The sequence below is a fragment of the Pleurodeles waltl genome, chromosome 3_1 (assembly GCF_031143425.1).
Source record: "Pleurodeles waltl isolate 20211129_DDA chromosome 3_1, aPleWal1.hap1.20221129, whole genome shotgun sequence".
In the NCBI taxonomy this organism is placed as follows: domain Eukaryota; kingdom Metazoa; phylum Chordata; class Amphibia; order Caudata; family Salamandridae; genus Pleurodeles; species Pleurodeles waltl.
The window spans coordinates 1,955,411,411-1,955,431,605 of NC_090440.1; the positions used below are offsets into that span (position 1 = coordinate 1,955,411,411).

The following is a 20,195-nucleotide window of genomic DNA, read 5'->3' on the forward strand; positions in this document are numbered from 1 at the left end:
CCAGCATCTTCCCGTCCGCATCTCTAGATAGTGGCAAGAACCTGCACAACCCCTGCTTTCTGGAGAAGATCTGTTCCCCATGTTACACCTTCTCTCGCCCTTACCAGGAGATTTGTCCTCACCACGCTGCAGGCCACGACCACCCATGTGCAACAGAAGGTGGCAGTGAAACCCTTACATACAACAGAGGAAAAAACACGTACCAAGCAGGGGTGAAACACCGATTAGTCTTGTACTCCCACATGCTACACCCTCCACCACTAGGAGTAAACAGCCAAGTAGCAGGCCTACGCCCACCCTACCCTGCAGCACCAGTGACTGATTCATCCCACCCTTCTGCTCACACCTACTGTATGGGATAGGCTTACACAGATTAAAACTTAAGAACTACCAGGCAGGTATTTCTAAAGAGTAGCCTTACCCCCACTCACTACTCTGTTTCTCTTTCTCAACAAAGTGCTGCTGTGCATCTCACAAGTTGCAGCACGCCCCGCTCAGCAACCGAACAGGAAGGAAATCTCTGAAGCATGCCACCACCCCTGGCGGGTGAGAGTTCTTTAAAGCAAAAGGAATCTTTTCTCTTTAGGTTGAAGGGAGGGTTGTGTACATCTACAGGTATCAAGTTATCATTTTGGTGAGAAAGTAATGTGCTGAATGTAGAAAACTGTCTGACACCTAAAGGTCACAGGTTCAAGTCCTACCTGAGCAGACCCTTGCCTTCTACATCTCAACATGGTTCAGTGTTTCTAAAGGACTGTGATGTGTTTGCACTTTCTTCATAATTGTTATACTGGGACTGAACCCACACTTCTCTACAGGTCTGTTCTACTTTAATTGGGAAAGTGCATACTGCATGAACATCTCAGGTGAGCTGCAATGCTTCAAAGGGGATTAGACCAGCACTTCTTAGCATTGATGCTTCATTGTTAATGGGAAGGAGTGCAGACACTTCTTAACAGGTCTAACATCCTGTGGATCCATCATTAATGCTAGTTATTGGCCCTCATCTGACCTAAATGCTTCTCAACAGGTCTGACATCCTGTGGAGCACGCTAGCAATGGTAGTTCTTGGCCCTCCCTTGGTTTAAATGTTTCTTGGCATGGGTGATGTGTGAGAACAGGGCTGATTGCAAAAGCCCCCTAACGTTTTACCCCCATTTTCCACTTTTTGCTGGTGTTTTCCTGACTCTGATGGTGCCCTGGGTACTGCTAACCAGTCCCAGGGCCTGTGCTCTGTGTAAACTCAGTATGCAAATTAGGCTAATTATAATTGGCTATGTCAACCTACCTATAAGTCCCTAGTATATTTTAGGGCATGTAGGTTTAGGGACCCCAGCATAGGTAGTGCACCCATAGGTGCACTGCTGAGGTGCCCAGTGTCATTTTAAAGGCAGGCCTGCCTTGCTGGCTGCTTTTAAATTAAAGTTACATGCAAATTCGACTTTGGAATTAGAAGTAGTTCCAAAGTCTTAAACTACCTTATTTTTACATATAAGTCACCCCTAAGGTGTGTGCACTATGTGCCCCTAGGACTCAGTGCCATGTAACTATAAGCAGGGACCTTATAAAATAGTTTTATAAGCCCTGGTGAGGTAAAACAGCCAAATTTGTTTTTCCCTCATTGTAGTGAATGGCCTCCATAGGCTAGAATAAGGAGATTTATTTTAAAAGTCCCCTTAAGTAACACATACCAGAAGTTTGGTATCAAATTAATTGTTATAATAAATCCCACAACTTCCAGTTGTTGAATTTAATATAACTTGTTCAGGTAAAGAGTTTTAAACTTTACCTGAAAAGTTGCCAACTTCAGCCCTGCAGTGTTTTTGCTGCTGTGCTCTGATTGGCCAGCCTCTGGCAGCCTGGCCAGGCAGCCTCGATGAGGTGTGAAGTGGTCTGGCTCCACACAAAGAGATGTGCCTGGGGGAGGAGATCTCCCCTCAGCAGATGGTGAAGCAGGAAGGGGGAGGGCTGCCAAACTGGTCTTCAAAGGCAGAGAAGGACATTTGGAGCAACCCAGCAACACCCTCACATCCTGCAAACCCAGACAATTAGGTGCCCCCTTGATTAGATTAGGAGAGGGCAGGAGAGGGTGTATTTAGGATTTTTAGCCACACCAGTGGGTGGGCTCAGCCATACGTAACCTCCAAAAATCACTTTCAGCCATGATGGATTTTTGAGGAATGTTGCTCCCTGGGATTGATTTTTGCCACACTTCCCAGGAAGTGGTCATCACAGGGTGAAGGACCCTGCACCTGACTGGAGAACCAGGACCCCCTTGTTTTTCACCCAGGTGCAGGGATAAACCTGGCAGACCTGCACCCACACCTCAGATCCCCATCAGATTCCAACAAGGAAGAACTACAGGAGAAGAAGGACTGCCCTGCTGGACCCCTGACCTGCACCTAGACACTGCACTCTGGAGGACTGCACCAGCTGCACACTTGGGCTTCACCACTAAAAGGACTTTACCTGTCTTCTACTGCTTCAAGAAGGGACTCCCTGTTTGCTACAGGTACAAAGGAGCTGCCCAGAGTCCCCTGCATCAAGTCCTGCAAGCAGAGCCCAGCTGACCAGCGTCCAGTGGCCATTTGAGGATCTGACCAGGTGCATTCTGGGAATTGTAGTCTCAACTCCCAAGGAGCAACTCAGAGCTTCTGGAACCTTGGATGTTGTGGACACTTCAAGGACACAAAAAGGACCTCTGGAAGAAGATCCAGAAGTTTGGAGACGTTTGGAGCAACTCCATAAGTTGAAGATGTGCATTGTAGGAGTTGTAGTCCCAGACCCCAAGAGGCACACCAGAGCCTCAGAACCCTTGGCTGGTGCTGTGGACCACTTTCCTGAATCAAACACTTCTGAAAGTAAGTGTGACAGTATTACCTCGTGGGTGGCCTGAACTCTGGACTTTGTTCCTTTCCAGTGTGACCTTTGAACGCTAGTTGCTTCAATGCGCTAGAAAGCATTAATTATTTAAAAATTCATATCTCCGGTTCCCCTTATCCAATTTTATTCGTTTTGGTGTCATTTTAAAGATAAAAATATAATCTATTTTTATAAATTGATTTTGGATTTTTGAACTGTTTCCTGTGTTTTATTTAATTACTCTTTTGTGATATTTGAATGCTTTACGCTTTGTCTCCTACGTTAAGCCTTGTCGCTCGTTGCCAAGCTACCAAGGGTTGAGCTAGGTTTAATTTACTGAGACCTGACTGGACCTAAGTGGAGGTTAGTGGCCTATTGCTAAGTGTAGGTACTTACCTGCCCTTACCAATAACCCATTTTCCAACAGGTGAAATAATGTGGAGCCCATTAATAATGCAGGTTATTGGCTCTCACCTGACTTACACACCTCAGCAACACGATAGACGCATATGGAGAGTTAGGGGCAACTGGCTTAGCTGACAAACTCCAAGTTCAGTATGTCTTTTACTTCTACCATGCCCTCAGTCCTCAGTCTTTTCGTCCAACTGATCACTGCTCATCTTGTCACTGCAAGAGCCTAAAATGAGCACTGTTCAGAGACATTTCAGAGATGTCGAATACCAGCACTTGCATGCTGTTTTCTGAGAAACCTGTTTGACCGTCCCACTCAACATTCTGCTTGGGCCTCAGTGTACTTTTGAGCAGTTAACAGGAGAGTACTAACACTTATTAGGCTTAAGCTTGGAATGGGACATAACTTGCACTTCTGAGCTTAAATTGTGTATTTTTAGTAGAACATGAGCCGTTCCTCATCAGGACAGTTACATTTATTAGGACAGTACCAGCCCATACTATCAAGGCTAAATTTGTAATGGGACATGATTGGCACTTCTCAACAAAACCTTATCTACTTCTCGGAAGGACAGCATCTGCACTTCTCAGGAAGACTTTAGTTATTCTAAAAGATGAATAGATGGAACCTGTTGGGTCTGTCCCAGCTTTAAGCATCTCTTTTGAATATGGATGTGATGCATAATTAGATCCGTACCAGCAGACATTAGTACATAGTTTCACAAAGCTTAACTCACGTGAGGTTTGACCTTTAAACACAAAATATTTGTTTTCCGAAAGCTGTGTATATTTGGCATAAGGAGCCAGGGGTGATATATGTTACAGGGGACTGTATTCAGAAATTAGAGATGTACTGTTCACCCATTAATCTCAGAAACACTCTAACTGGTTTACTTTTTATTTTCCCATGCGTCAGGGCAGACCAGGCAAGGTTTCCAAAAAAAAAAAGCCTGGTGCAGTAGGAAACAAATCATAAATAGCTGTTTTTGTATGCCATATATCTATTGGATAAATAATTTGATGTGTTATGATTCAGGCTCTTTTTTCGACTTCGGCGGTCTTTTGCGAAGACCGCCATCTAAGTGGGTGCCAAAAGACCGCCAGTGTTGGTGGTCCGAAGACCGCCATATAATGAGTCACCTATGGATTTCCGCCCATAAACCGGCAGAAATCCGACACCGTCGGCCTGACAGACGGCAGGTGAGAGGCTGTATGCATGCGTGGTGGTGGGGGTGTGTATGAATGCAGTGGGTGAAGGTGGAGGGGGTGTATGATTGCGAAGGATTGTGTGTGTGTGTGTGTGTGTGTGTGTGTACACAATTGCAGAGAGGGTGTTTGAGTATATGAAAGTGGAAGGTGTGGGTATGTATGTGTGTATGAATGTTGGGTTTGGGGGTATGTGTGTATGAATGCGGAGGGGGGTGCGTAAGCGTGCAAGCGGGTGAGGGTGCATGTCTGGTTGTGTGCAAGCGAGTGGGGGTGTGTGTCTGCAAGTGTGTGGACATGTGGGGGTGGGGGTGCTGGCGACAAGAGTATGAATGCCTAACGCTGGGTGCGTTACCGTCAGGGTTTTCGTGGTAGGGCGACCGCCACGAAAAGCCTGGCTGTTTGCTGCCTCATAATATGGCCGGTGGTCTTTGGCATGCTGCCTGCCCCGAGGAGCTCACCGCTGACCACACCAGTGGGATTGGTGGCGTTTTGGTGGTTTGGGTTCAGCCAAACCGCCGAACTCTTAATGCGGCGGTCTTTACCGCCAGGACCGTGGCGGTAAGACCGCCACTACAAGTGTGGCAGTCTTAAGGCTGCCACACTCGTAATGAGGTCCTCAGTGTACTTTTGAGCAGTTAAATAGTCTCTTGTGCATTGCAATGCAGGCACTTACTAGGAAGCAGTATGATTCAACAAACAGTGAGTAGCATGAGATAGAGAGAGATGCTCCTGAGGGCAGAGCCAAAGCTAACTCATAAAGCTTCGACATCGCTATGCTGTCAAACTGCACTGAAAATGATGTACATCTTATTTTCCAGCTCTCTGACCCCTTATGACATCCCTTCTGTCTAGTACACTAACGCCACCTTGCTGCCATAAACACTTTCTGCCACTCTCTCTTCTTATCTCTTTCACTTACACATACAGATGCATCCTCGCCCTGCTTCCGGGGGTGGGGGTAGTTATGTTTTGCAGAGGTATACTCAGTGTGCATAGTTTCTCATGCTTGGTAGCGGCTCGCCCATCCCTGGTAAGCCACCGATGCTAGTGTTCTACTTTGCATACTTTACTAGTCAGTGAGCGATTAGGTTTTTCCATAGCAAATCTAGAGCAATACCATCTTCCTAAATGTATCTGGGTCTGCAGTGTGTAAGCATCCACTGGATGCAGGAAGGAGCAAATGTGTCTAGGTCTACAGTGTGTAGGAATCCCGTAGAGCACACAGAGGTAAATGTATATAGGTCTGTAGTGTGTAGCTACCCAGTGGAAGCAGGCAGGGGTAGATGTGTCCAGGTCTGAAGTGTGTAGGCATCCCCTGGATGCAGGCAGTACTAAATGTGTCTAGATCTACAGTGTGCAGGCATTTCATGAAGCTTGCTGGGGTAAATGTGTCTAGGTATCCTCTGGATACAGAGAGGAGTAGATGTGTCTAGGTCTGAAGTGTGTAGGCATCCAATGGATGCAGGCAGGGATAAATAGGCCTAGGTCTGAAGTGTGTAGGCATCCCCTGGATGCAGGTAGTAGTAAATGTGTCTAGGTTTGCAATGGGTAGGCATCCCATAGATGCACGTGGGGGTAAATCTGTTGGTCTTGTATCTAGGTCTGCAATGTGTAGGCATCCAGTGGAACACGCAGGGGTAAATGTATGTAGGTCTGCAATGTGTAGGCATCCCATGGAGCATGCAGGGGTAAATTTATTTAGGTCTGTAGTGTGTAGGCATCCCGTGGATGCACGTAGGTGTAAATGTGTCTGGGTTTGCAGTGGGTAGGCATCCCATGGACAGGCAGGGTTAAATCTGTCTAGGTCTTGTGTCTGGGTCTGCAGTGTGTAGGCATCCCATGGAGCACGCAGGGGGTAAATGGGTCTAGGTCTGCGGTGTGTAGGCATCCCCTTGATGCAGGCAGGTATATGTGTCTGGTCTTCAGTGTGTAGGCATCTCATGGAGCGCGCAGGGGTAAATGTGTCTGGTTCTGCAGTGTGTAGGCATCTCATGGAGCACCCATGGGTAAATGTGTCTGCGTCTGCAGTGTGTAGCATCCCATGGATGCAGGCAGAGGTAAATGTGTCTGGGTCTGCAGTGTGTAGGCATCTCATGGAGCACGCAGGGGTAAATGTGTATGGTTCTGCAGTGCGTAGGCATCTCATGCAGCGCGCAGGGGTAAATGTGTATGGTTCTGCAGTGCGTAGGCATCTCATGGAGCGCGCAGGGGTAAATGTGTATGGTTCTGCAGTGCGTAGGCATCTCAAGGAGCGCGCAGGGGTAAATGTGTATGGTTCTGCAGTGCGTAGGCATCTCATGGAGCGCGCAGGGGTAAATGTGTATGGTTCTGCAGTGCGTAGGCATCTCAAGGAGCGCGCAGGGGCAAATGTGTCTGGGGTCTGCAGTGCGTAGGCATCTCATGGAGCGCGCAGGGGCAAATGTGTCTGGGTCTGCAGTGCGTAGGCATCTCATGGAGCGCGCAGGGGCAAATGTGTCTGGGTCTGCAGTGCGTAGGCATCTCATGGAGCGCGCAGGGGTAAACGTGTATGGTTCTGCAGTGCGTAGGCATCTCATGGAGCGCGCAGGGGTAAATGTGTATGGTTCTGCAGTGCGTAGGCATCTCAAGGAGGGCGCAGGGGTAAATGTGTTTGGGTCTGCAGTGCGTAGGCATCTCATGGAGCGCGCAGGGGTAAATGTGTCTGGGTCTGCAGTGCGTAGGCATCTCGTGGAGCGCGCAGGGGTAAATGTGTCTGGGTCTGCAGTTTGTAGGCATCCCACGGAGCACGGTCTGCAGTTTGTAGGCATCCCATGGATGCACGCAGGGGTGCAGCTATGCATGGAGCAGCAGGTGCGGGTACACTGGGGCCCCGAGGCATGAGGGTCCCACCGAACCTTGAATAACACTGTGGTTTACTCCGCAAGCAATAGACGGGTCCATTTTCCCTGCTTGCACTAGGGCCAGTGTGGCACCTTTGCTACTCCACCTGATGCACGTGTGCTCACCCTGCCATTCAGCTACAGCAACCTCTAGGCAGTTTCAAGGGCAAGTCAGAGACCGAGAAGCAAGGAGCGGAAGGAACCCGAGCCTTCTCACGCGGGGTCAGCATGGCTTGTGGGACTGAGCCACGTCTGTATTTGTGTGCGCTCTGCCTCTGTGCCCTGCAGTGTGCTTTTCATCTGTGCTGTCGCTTTTCCTTTCGCTTCCAGCATCGTGTTCGGCTTCACTGTCCTTGTACAAGAGGCGCTTCGCGCTGTGGGAACACCAGTGGGACAGTCAGCCGCGGGGTTTCGGAAGCGGCCGCCCTTGCCGAGACTATCTGAAGGGCGAGGGCTGATGGAGCTGGCACATGTGGGTTGGCAGAGAGCAGTCTGTCACGTACCCATGACTCCCGTGTATCTGCAGGTACTCGGCAGGGCACCTCACTTGCTGCTTGTAGGTTTTCACAGCTCAACTCGTGTACCTCAGTCCTGCACAGCAGCGCCCACGGGTGGTCTAATACTAGACTCTGCCACTGTACCTCAGTCATGCCGTGCAGGGCCTAATGTTACTGTGGGGCTGGAAAGCAACCACAGCTCAAGCAGTGTCCCCCATTGTTGACGCACGAGGCTCCCTACAAGCCCCTCCCTCTCCCCCACCGCCCTAGGATCTGCAGCATAATTTACCAATCTTATATTCCAGTTCACAGGTGTACCTCATTCTGACGCGCAGCACGCCTTCTTTTCTAGTACTGGAAGTCACAGCATAGAAAGCAGGAATCTGCGGTGACCGTTGACTCCAGTAATCCAGCCCTACACTCTTAAAATAGTCACATATCTCAGTGGGTCAATGTGTCACTTACAGGGAGATGTGTAAACTGCATGTCACAGGGTTGACACCTGGCAGGGTAGTCTTTTGTGATGAATACAAGAACCTTTGTAATGATCAAATTCAGTCCAGTGCGGTCTTGAAAAGTGCCTGAAGGATCTGCCAGAAGCACTTTGTGTGACCTGTGCCAATGCACCCAAAACCAGACCTAGAGAGCATCATGTCAGTGGGATTATCACCCAGTGTTTCCAGAACAATCCAGACCTAATCTGTGATACCCTCCAGAAACACAGCTCTAAACCACCCACCGGGTGCCAGTGCAGCCGGGACCCCTGCCCGGGTTCATCATTGCATATTCCTAGAATTGAACCCATGTACAGATATACCTTATTGTTAAAAAGCAATGAAACCGCAGTCACCTGTGCCAGACAGCCCACCCTCACTTGCTGCAATCTCTGTAAACCCATGTGCCATGACTGTTCAATATGAGAAGCTTGTGCTGGGTGTGCCAGGCCCAATCCGTGCATCCTCGAACACATGCTCACTATGAGAAGTACTGCCAGGCAGTGCCAGTCCCAGTGCCTTCTCGATTGCGCGCTTTCAAAGCACAGGCTCTTACATCTATGAAATGATTTGCTTTGTTACACCATGATTCTTCCTGACGGGGGCTGTGTAATCTCTGTCTCTCTTGGATTTGCAGGTTTCTGATCTCGGCCAGCTAGCTCGCCACCGCGGCCCTGTCTCTGCAGTACCCAAGCCCTCATCGGACACATCTGAGGCCTGGTATCGACGGCTCCTCACGGGCACCCCTTGTCCTCTCGGCTCAAGGTGACCTTGAGAGGCCTTCTCGTTGGTCACGAAGGACAAAGCTCAGCATCACTGGACGGTTCCGCGGAGCGGCAGCTGAGAGGACATTGAGAACACAAGATGGTTCACTGTGTGTGGAGCCCGCACCTTTCGTGTCCACAATCCACAGACACTCCTACTCTGTCATTGATGTATGTGTTTGATAAACTGTAAACCTGTACTTAACTGCGGGTTCATTAAGGACCAGCGACCTGGAGGGCCAGCAACCCCTGACGAAGGCACCTCCGCAGTCTCATTTATTTTTCGTCTTGCGGGTATTTGTTAAACCACAATGGATTACTACCCAGCCATACTCGCCGAAAACATTTAATGCAGTTCCGAAGGTCACCGTGCCTACTGTGTCAGGGTTTTTTTAGCACCGTGGTCGAAGGCCCGTGAAACGGCTGCCGTGTAGAATGGGGCTTGGATTCAGGCACTTTTGTAAATGGGAGCGGCACGTGGGAGTTCAGGGCCGTGAACAGAAGTCTCTCTGGCGCTCTCCATCCCTCTGTGTCTATCCCCATCTGTCCCATTGCCCCTCTGACTCGAGTGGTTTTCTTCTCTGGCGTGGATAGTTTCTTGCACTAACATGTGAAAGGTCAGTAAGGCCTATTTCTTGCAGAGCTGCTGTGCGCCTTACGTTTTTTGCAGGACTGCGATTTAAAAACATGTAGTTGGGGGTCTTCGGCATGGCGCCTGTGCAAACCATTGTCTTTCTTTGGCGCTGCTGTTTACACGCAGGTTGCAGTTCCTTGGGCCGTTAGATTTTTGCGCGACACTCCTTTGATGTTTACGCCTCTGCCTCTGGGTGTTTCAAAACATCGGTATCGGGGGCTCTGGCAGCCCGAGGCAAATCACACGTACTCATTTTTATTACACGTCCTTCCGCTTTCGGTCCTTGCGCAGTACTCTATTTGCACCACGCATTTGTTGTGCTTTTCTCAGCGCGCACCGTGGCTTTGCACTCGTCTGGTGTTTGCGCGCTAATTTTGTTAAGCTAAATATAGGTTTTTTTTTTTCAAGAAAGACCCCGGAGTAATCATCTTTTATGTGGTTATTCCGTGACCTACTCAAATTATTTGCTTTGTCTGACATGAATTAACTTCTTAGGGTACCATGCAGGTCAGTCACGATTTTCATTAGTGCCAAACTCGGCTTCAGGGATAACTTGCCTCAAACTGGAGATTTGGCACAGACTGGCCTCTAGGTGGTGGTAGTGTCCTTTTTAAACCCTTACTTGACCTAACCCAGACAAACCTGTTCCTCTTTGATAAAATCATGGCCGGACCTCCCTATGAGACCGAGTTAAACAAGCATTTACAATGCATCGGGTCTCGCGTTTGCTCGTGTTAGAGCCGATCGCGTTGTAAACTCCTAACCCGACTTTTCACCTATCGGGCAAAAGTGCATTTATGCACGTAACCCGAAAAAGTGAAATCAAGTAGGTAAAGCGCTCGACTTCTGCAAAGCGAGATCGGGCTCGTAAATTAGTTTTAAAAAAAGTCCACCAGCCGGATGGAAAACAGCGAGCCTCGCATGTTTTCTGTACTTGGTCGCTGCGCTCGAGGAGGGCTAGCCACCGGAAAAGGCATGACCTATGCGTGCCTTCGACTAATGAAAGCAAGCCGATTTAATTAGGGAAGCCCACGAACCAATAAAAAGCACTGACGTGAAGTTGACAGGGCCCGGAGCCCTTTTCTAAATACTAAAGAGTCTCCCTGCTATACGCATGCGCGAGCGCATGCAAAGCAGGCTCGATCCTAAAAAGGAACTTTAACGCGGAGTCTGTCCGCCGCCTGGCCCCTTTCAGTGACTTTTCTAGGTGTACTGTGGGGAACGCCCAGCACACCGAGGATCATGTCTGTCAAGGGAGGTCTTAACGTTCAGCTCTTGGGATGCAGACGTCTCGGTTTTACGCTTTACACCCTCTTTCTGCCACAAAATCTCACGGTTCATCCTCTATACCGGTGCCTCGACTATAGTAACCGTTAATAATGAAACCTTGGACACTAGAGATGGGCGAGCCAACAAATTAACGGTAAACCGAGCCAGAGCCGAGCCAAGGGCCTGGCTCGGATCTTAGAGCACGAGCCGAGCACTGAAAATGTTCGCTATGTAAATCATACAACAAACCACATAACATATCACACTCTTCTAAACATTTTAAAACGTGTATTTCTTCAGCTTGTGGAAGCTTTTCCATAAATATGTCACATTATAGCACCGCCCTCAGAAGTACTTATTAAATTGGTAGCTTTTAAGCATGAACTTTTAAACATGAACCTAGAACACCATTCTTGCCCACACACAGGTCGCAGTGCCATTAGTGAACCAAGAGGAAAGACAGTTGTCAAGTGAACCCTCTATGCAGCACAGATGATTATAGAGCAACATTATAGCCCATTAAATCAAATACAGCAGGTTTTTGCACAACTGGTATTTTGAACTCTCATATCGGAAAGTGCTTTCATACGCGACTATGAAGAACAAGCACTGACAAAGCCAAAAGGTCTCTGCAATGGGCGACCTATTGCCTTTTGTAAATCCTGATTGTACATGTTTGCATTTACTGGAAGTACAATTTGCTCTGCATTCTAATGTATGCACCTCAAATACGGCACTACTAGTGCATGTTATCCCAGGTGAAAATGTGCAAACACCACATGCCCACTATTTGCCTGCATCATTTGTGCCAGGCTTTGCCTGGTGAAATAGTGTGGGCATCACTCCTGGTGTGCGCAAGTTACATCCTGGTTCTTTACTTTCATATTCAAGTTTAGCACCCCACAAGAATGAAGACCTTATGTGTGGTCTCTGGTGAAAAGTAAAAAACCTGCTTGATGGGCACTTTGAAGTTTATCTGACATCAACAACTAGGTATGCACATAGAAAACATTTGTCTTCCAAGATATGTTAATCTTTGGTCAACTGGCACTCACACTACTTGGCTAACGGAGCTTTTTACGCTTATAAATAGTGCAGCCTTATTCCATCACAGTGCCGGTACTGAAACAGTTTGGATATTAACTGTTTATATATAACAGCTAGTTATCCGCCCAAGACTTGGATCCCTCATGCAGCCATTTATTGAAGAGCTAGTTTACCCTCGCTAAAGCACCTGCAACCAGTCCTTGGCAGTCACCTTGCGATCCGTCGGAATGCAGGGTTTTAGGCTCTGACCGCGTACTTTCTGATGTAACCCAAGCCCACTCAGTGAAATCGCGCGCTGCAGAGATTCCAATGGATTCTTCCGTTGTGTACTTTAGTGGCACAATGCCCTATCACATGACAGACCTGGTTACCCAGCACATGAGAAATCTGACTGATACAAGCAAGTGTACAAACAGGGCAAACAAACCGAGGGACAGGAAGAATAGCATTCCGAATGTGTGGCGGAACCGGTCACCTGTAGAAAACAAAATAAAAAAATAGTCCCAAACAATAGGTAAAAAATGGCTGCTCTTATGTTAACAGTGGTTGGTCAGAACTCTCTCGGAGGGATAAACACCGATAAAGGCCTGGCGTATGCATGCCTTTGATGAAGAGGGATGCTGCAAAATAGAGCATCGATGGTGCCAGCGAATGGGCAGGCTTTGGGAGGGCTGAAGCCGCAATTTATTCATGTGAAAATCAGCCACTGAATAGGTATTTATTTGTCTCTCCTTTTTAAATAATGCTTTGTTTATACCTCTTTGCACATTTTTCTGCAGTTTTTTTTATATAGCACAGTATCGAGTGGAAGGTATTGGAGCCCTTTACATGAGCACCAGTTAAATTACACAAGGCCAATTCATTTTTTTAGGTACTGGCGATTAAGTGATTTGCCCACATTCACAGGATGTTGAGCCAACACCAAGATTCGAGCCTAGTTTCCCTGTTCCAAAGTTTGCAGCTTTGGTTATAACACCACACATCTGGGTAAAGTGAGGGTGACAGGCACAAGCTACATGAAAGCTCAGCTTGTTAATGGCTCAAGGTTCTAACAGGACCTCAAGCTGAGCCAGGCTTCATGCTCGAGCCTTGGCTCGAGCTTTCAGTGGCTCACCCACCTCTACTGCACACTAATCACTTATTAATTACTCGGTGGGGTTAACTACTAGTTCATTTATAAATCTGGGTGGAGGGAAGGAACCCATTGAATGGGTCCATCTGGATCATGTGCCTTTGGTGGAAGCACTCAAATATCCCCACTGGAAAATAAGCAGACATTTTCTTTTTCCCCTAGAGGAAATAAGGGGTCACAGAGGGACTTCTGATAGCCCACCTTTGCAACAGAAACTGTATGAGTAGTCCTCACCATCCTTTGTTAACAACACTGAGCAATATACATCAATTCTCTGTAAGAATGCAGAGCTATATATGAGCATTTGACACATATTGGACAAAGTTCCTCCTACTCTACAATATAAGGCTATTGCAAGTCACCAAGGAGTTCCATTACCATAAAGAGGAACAAGGCTGAAGGCCAAATATCTTTGAGGTTATGAAACTCCAAGGTGACTGTCACTATCCCTACCTTGTTCACCGGCGGGTCGGAGTGGGGACCTTATTCATTATAATACATAGTCACACCATCACCTTTCCCACATTCACTTAAACACTTGGTGCATCTCTCTTTCATGTGAAAGAGACAGCATGTTTGCAAACATGAAAAATAAAAATGGAATCTGTAGTACAAATGTAAACACATCAGAAAGCTGTGAGATATTTGTTGCAAAAAGGTATTAGAAACAGTTTAATACAAGTCAGTTTTTTCAAAATTTAAAGATGTAGTTGCTTGGAATGTGTAGAAACATCCAGAACTATTCTAACTTTTCTATTACTACCTAAGGAATGTAAAAATAAACATTTTACCGTACAGATGGCAAATTTATTCATTGATTCAGGCAGAACCCTTGTGATGGCTAACAATTGGCTTTGGGTCCCAGATTTGTAGACAAATTACCCATACTTGTCAAATTATAGAGTTGGACATAATGCATTCCCACAGGTATGTGAACTAAAAGCCTTTGGTTTAAAAGAATCAATTTCTTCAAATCCTGTAGTATAGACACAACAGCATATCATTTACAGTGAAGAGCCAGTAGTCCAATGACTGAGCCTTTTGCATCCTCTGCAAGGGCTCTCCAGTAACAGTAGCCACGGTTTGTCCTTGATTGGGTAAATCTCAACTATGTGTCACTGAGACATTAACACACATTAAAGTATTCTAAGGGTGGTTTTGAGGAGTTTCTAAACAAGTTTTTTTTTTTACCCTGACATCATCATTTCCGTGCACTATCCCATCCATACTCCAAGCAGTTTCAGCATCAAGACATATTCTTGCATCAGCCTTTCTGTCCCGGGCAGGATCAGTACCGTATGTAGGCTGTGTAACTAAAAGAAAAACCTTGCAGGTACTTCCCGAAGTTCAAAACATACCGTCCCCTCCAATCGCTAGTAAAAGACATGGAAAATCTTCATGCACGCACTCATAGGTATGGCTAGATTTGAAAATCCCTGGAACATGTATGACACTCTATTGTTTACAAGCGACTCCAAAACACTCGAGTTCTCGCTTCTTTCTGCTATTCCATAAGTCACCATCTTGGCCTTGCCGGGCATTACCAGAGGGGATCTCCAAGGACTCATTTACCTGAGCAGTAAATGTCCTCGCTGATGGTATCATCATGCCACCAAGCACATGATGTGCCTTAGAGCTTTGAACCCTGGCACTTGAGGCATCATTGATAACCGTGAGCACATTTATCAGTCTATGAACAGAAAAGACCCATGTCTCAGGTCGTCTGTCATAATCCTACCATGCCTGGTGCACTCAGATGCCCTACAGGCGTGAGTGATCCCCTATATTAGACAGTATACTTCACACACACCTTCTGGTCGGCTGCTTTAGTGAAGACCTCACTGCATAATGTAAAGCAGCCTGCTTTGAACTGCCTTTGTAAGTCCTATTTTGACGGTCATTGTGAAAGCTATCTCACAGTCTGGTGTAGCGGGTCACTGTCTATTGAATTCCAGCCACTGGACGACAAAAGTCCCATCAGGGATGATTATTTCTCACAGAGCGGAAGATCTACATTCACAATTATTGCAATATTAGGATTAGACAGTCATGACCACACCTGACTGTGAGGTCTGTGAGAGAGTAGTGCTGCTCTAAGCATCTTCTCGAAAGGCCAGTACTCTCTTCTAAGCATGCGCCTGGATGGGCCCAGCCTAGATGTTAGATGTTCTACAACCACTCACCCTTCTCTCTCGTACTGTGGTACTCAACGATCATTTACTTGGAGGAGACGATCACTCCAGCCTTATCTGTAAAGTTAATAAGATTTGGTCTCCGTGGAGCTGCGGTGAAATTCCTGCGTGGATTCTCCGACGCAACCTGTGCAATAAGTCTATTACTCCTCCCTAACCAGTAGTTTTCAAATGTATGCGAGTCACCCACCCCATACTGAACGAAGGTTGCTTCAAGTTTCTTGGAGCAATCAGTCTCCAGAGCGCTCATGACAGGGTGCTCGAAAATGCTGGTCCTTGGACGCAGAAGTGTTTGGAGAGGCAGCGCGTGCGCGTTCGCGTGTGTGTGCGTGTGCGCGTGCGTGTGCGTGTGTGTGTGTGTGTGTGGCATGCGGCTGGTTCCGTTCCAGAACCACTTTCACATCGCACCTTTTCTGGCCCATGTGTACTCTGTTACCCATGAATGGTACAGTGTTATGTGAGTTTTATTGTGCTGATCTTTTATCATTAACATTTTCAAATGCAAAATAAACGATTATTCGCTTTAGTACCAGGTGGCTCTCCTGTGTGTAGTTTCCTCTTTCTGTTTTGTTTGCCTATCGATTAATTTGGGATTAGGAGTTCATAGCACGCCAAGAACAAACAGGGATCTGCAGTGTTTCATGTTTCCAGTCTCTCCACAATTGTTTGTTTTCAACCTGGGGAGAAGTGGGTGAGTCCACAAACTTCACATCCTGACCATGGTCTTCTTGTTTTGTACTTTAAAGATGTTCAACAACACTTGAAGGATAAGCCGCCGCAATAGTACCAAGTTACAAACTCTGTATATAATTGAAATGTGTTTGAAACTGAGTGTCTTCTACAACTGTTGATATTATTTTTTGAGGGAGACTCCCGCCTGTGCCCCCACGTACCACGTTTGGGAACTACATGATAAAGGAGACGACGATCTTCCCTTCTCCTTCACTACTGCCCCCCTTCCAGACAGTCTCCCTAGTCATGCACATGATGCTCTGCTATGCATTTACTCCCGGGGCTGAGTGAATACAGTATTGATGGTTGTGTGCCAAGGGATTCTTCGACAACCCAGTAGGTCCCTCTTGGCAACCTAACCATATAGATTCGCCGTGGGATCACAGACAACAGAGGCTCTCACCAGGCCCTCTCATGAACTAGTGCACTCGGGATGGCCTAATGGGGAGAATTCAGACACGGTAGGACAGGAGTGTTCCCCTGCACGATAAAGGTCATGTGCCCGTGCCCTGTGTGGCCCAACTGCAAGTATATCTGGTATTATGACTTTAATTTGGCCTCTGCACATTCAAAATCCCGTGTGCACGATGCAGGCCTAGGACCAAAATTGACACTGAGACCCAAAGCTTGGCACTGAGGTCACAGTGGGTTGTCAAAAGAATACCCTAGGCTGTGGACTAGACTATCGTTTATGGTCCTGGCCTCTACAGTGAGTGGTGGTGGCAGCATACCATGTTTTTAGTGATTAGTAAATTATCAGACTAATTTAGCTGTTCAAGGAAATGAGTAAAGGGTCGCTCATGTTATGACCAGTCCTCACGCTGGCATCCCTGTGTGAATGTTGTGTGCACATGCATATATGGTGGATGGTAGCAGGACGCTAGTGTGCACTATATACTAATAACAGTGGGATGCATTTTGGATTGCTACTTGCCTTAAACGGCCCAATATGGAGCCTGTGAAACAACCCCTTGACAGTTGATGTGCATTGCCTGATTTACTAAGGAGGGGGGGACTAACTCTAGGTACAGCAGGGTGGAGAAAGAGATGGAGACAGGATTACCTTTAGGAATTTTATGTGAACTTTTTGTAGCCCGGGATTCCTGATCAGTCCTTTCTGAGCACTGCCATTTGGCTAATGGGGGGGTATCACGTCGAGTCAGCAGAGACAGCTGCTAGTGAATGAGAAAAGTGTGGTGCTTTGTTTTCCTTTCAGTGACCCATCCTGGAAGGTTGATGAGAGCCAGGTGCGGAGCATCACCCTTACTGTGCTCATGTTGTGAGTATTCCTGTTTGGAGCCATCATTGCCACTGCTTGCTGTGGGGAACCAACATCTTGCACAAACAACCTACCTCGACTGCATAGGAAAAATGAACTACGTAACAAAACCAGCCAAACCAGGTTCTAAACCCAACAGTGGATCCACACCCCCCCTTTGAAAAGGCCACATAAACGTTGGCCCCCACCTTCTCCAGTTCAAGCGCATTTGCTGCCAGAGAAGAGCAACTATTTTTCAGGACTGGTATCCCTGATAAACACTTTCCTGTAGGCGAGTGGGGCATCACCTGGTTTCTTTTATTCTTGCTGGAAGCAGCACTGGGTCTGCCACTGGCCCTCAGAGCTACTTCCCTGTGAGAGGGTAGAGGGAAGTGCCTTGTCCCACTCATATTTGCCTGCCATGGATCAGAGGGGGTGAGCCTGGTGTGAGGAGTAGCCCAGATATATTAGGGTGTACTGAGAACATCCGTGAAGGGCCTATGGTCCCCTGGTCTCCCTGTCCCACTGCTGAGTCAAGTCTGACAGAGAGGAGGTTGACCACTGCTAAGATGGAGATGTCCTGTGCTGACTTTACCTCTATTGCAATTCAGTGATTACATCAACGTCCCAGACTGAAAGAGGGAGATCCTTCCACCACAGGAGAAGACTGCTGAAATGGACTTCATAAAGCTGCTACCATGGCTGCTGGCTGACTGCGGAGAGGAGGTGGCACAATTCTCCAAACCAGCTTCATTGAGCCAGTGATTCCATATGTCTTGAGTCATTGTCTGTGAACGTTTGGGTAACAGAGGCTGGTGGGACTGTTTGTCAAGCAATGCTATCCTTGCACAATAACTGAATAGCCCTTTGCTGTAGAATGATCTATAGGTCCTAGAATGCTTTGAAGCTGCTATGCTGTAACACAGTGAGTCTGCACCTGAGCTTTAATCACAATTACTTCAATGTTTTTATTCTGTAGAGAACTCTATAGACCCCGTGGAGTAACCCTGTAGAGTTGTGTACTCTGCGTTAATCAAAATAGGTTCTGTTGCGATTGAAATACTTATATTTTTCTAAAGGGCAAGCACTGTGGTTACATTATTGCACCTATTGTGCGATTGAGTGTTTGAGTTTCTCCCCCCCCCCCCACTTGATATGTCTTGAACCTCTCTCCCTCATTACGCTGAGTCAACTGTGGCAAGGGCGTGTGTGACCCAGTTAGCACAGCTATAAGTAAGATGGGCCTCTTGACACCAGTGGCAAACAATCCCAACCACTGCAGTTGAAGGGCAGTATCCCCCGTCTTCCCTTTGACCTCCCCCAAACAGAGTCTGACCACTAGGCTGCCATAAACCCAGAGTAGAATTGGTTATACTGTTCACCCCAACAGACTCCGAGAAGTCAGTGAAAACAGAGTAGGTGTTACACGCATGTGTTAAATGCAGTGCTTAATTTGTGAAAGAAAGAGTGCCAGTGCCTGAAGCTCTGCTCGGAAGCCGACATCCGGTGCAGTTAAAAGTCAGCCCACTTAATGCCTTGTCTGGTCGCCTTAAATTCACTATCAGACACTCATTGCCTCTTTCTCTGACTCCTGCAGGTTCCTGCTTTCTTCCTTCGCGATGGTTTTGCCGACTTTCTCTTCCTCCGTCTTTCCAAACTATGTGTTTGTCCCTCTCTTGCATTCAGGGAAATATCTGATGCAGAAAAATAAGTCCCGGTCCCCAAAAATAAGTACCGGTATTCGCCTACCGGAAACCGCCGGCTCACATTAAGTACTCATTAGACACCAACTTCATTTACAACAGAATCATAGCAAGTATAATTATTATTGAACCAAAAACCAGCTAAGGAAAGTAAAGCAGAAGAATAGTTTCAAAATTCTGAAAAAATCAGTCTTGTAAATCATAAATTAGATTCTCCAATACTAAGGAAAGCTGTCCAAATAGCTATGTATATTTTTCCTCCAATATCTGATAGGAGTATTGTCTGCACTGTTCTGGGCAGTTCAAGGGGAGTGCTCATTTTGTCTTCCACAGAAAATCCCAGCAAGCTGATCTTTCTCTGTATCAGTGCTCGTGTCTAGGTGGCTAAATGTGTTTTTGTTTATACCAGAAAAATGTGTGAAAAGGCAACCCTGGAAAATGTTTGTGAGAATTACACTTGAAAAAATGGATGGTGATTATGATAAATCATTTTGCCATCAGACAATGAGCGTGTGCATATGTGAATGCAAAAATCGCATAACAAAAACCAGGCATAAATCATATTCTACTGTATTAGCATGCTACAGTAGAAAGGTGAAATGTCATATAGGTCACTCCAACCACACCCTCACACACAAAAACAAATAATGGGTAAACATCACGAGACATTCTTAGAACAGTTGCTTTTCAGTCAGATCCAAGCATTCATCATTTCGTTTTCTGAAAATTGGCTTGTGAATATAGTATAAATATGTGAGACGCAAACTGTGAACCTGAGCCTTTTCCATGTCGAAAGAGCAGATAAATTGTGCAGCAGAAAGACGCATCTGCATGTGGTTGAGTTTTAAAAACACTATGACATAACCTGTGGCAGAAATTCATGTAGATGTTACTGATTTGCTTTCTTCAGATGTGAAGCAGTATACTGTCTGCACTTACATGCATCTTGAGATAGCTTCATAAACCATGCTAAGTGCAGTGCATACATATGTGTGCCACTATTATTAAGCCATCAGATTTACCATTATTAATGAGCCATAACATCATTTTGAAGATTTTGTAAAGAGAGGGAGATTGAGTTTCAGGGAAGACTGTTGTTTACCTCAGGCTGTGATGAATTAATTATTGCAGGT

At 46.7% G+C, this 20,195-nt stretch overlaps 1 protein-coding gene across 4 annotated transcripts in view; it reads left to right on the plus strand.

Annotated features, from left to right (window-relative positions):
- Window positions 1–20,195, plus strand: part of SPECC1 (sperm antigen with calponin homology and coiled-coil domains 1) — a 956,149-nt gene that overhangs the window by 344,598 nt on the left and 591,356 nt on the right. For 2 of the 4 annotated variants that reach the window (XM_069226284.1, XM_069226285.1), the window contains one exon: window positions 8,969–15,898. The exons of the other annotated variants lie outside the window; for them this stretch is intronic. In XM_069226284.1, the coding sequence (XP_069082385.1) occupies window positions 8,969–8,990 (22 nt within the window). In that variant the 3' untranslated portion in view covers window positions 8,991–15,898. Of the gene's footprint in view, window positions 1–8,968; window positions 15,899–20,195 lie in introns of those variants that run through there. 4 annotated transcript variants of the gene reach the window in all.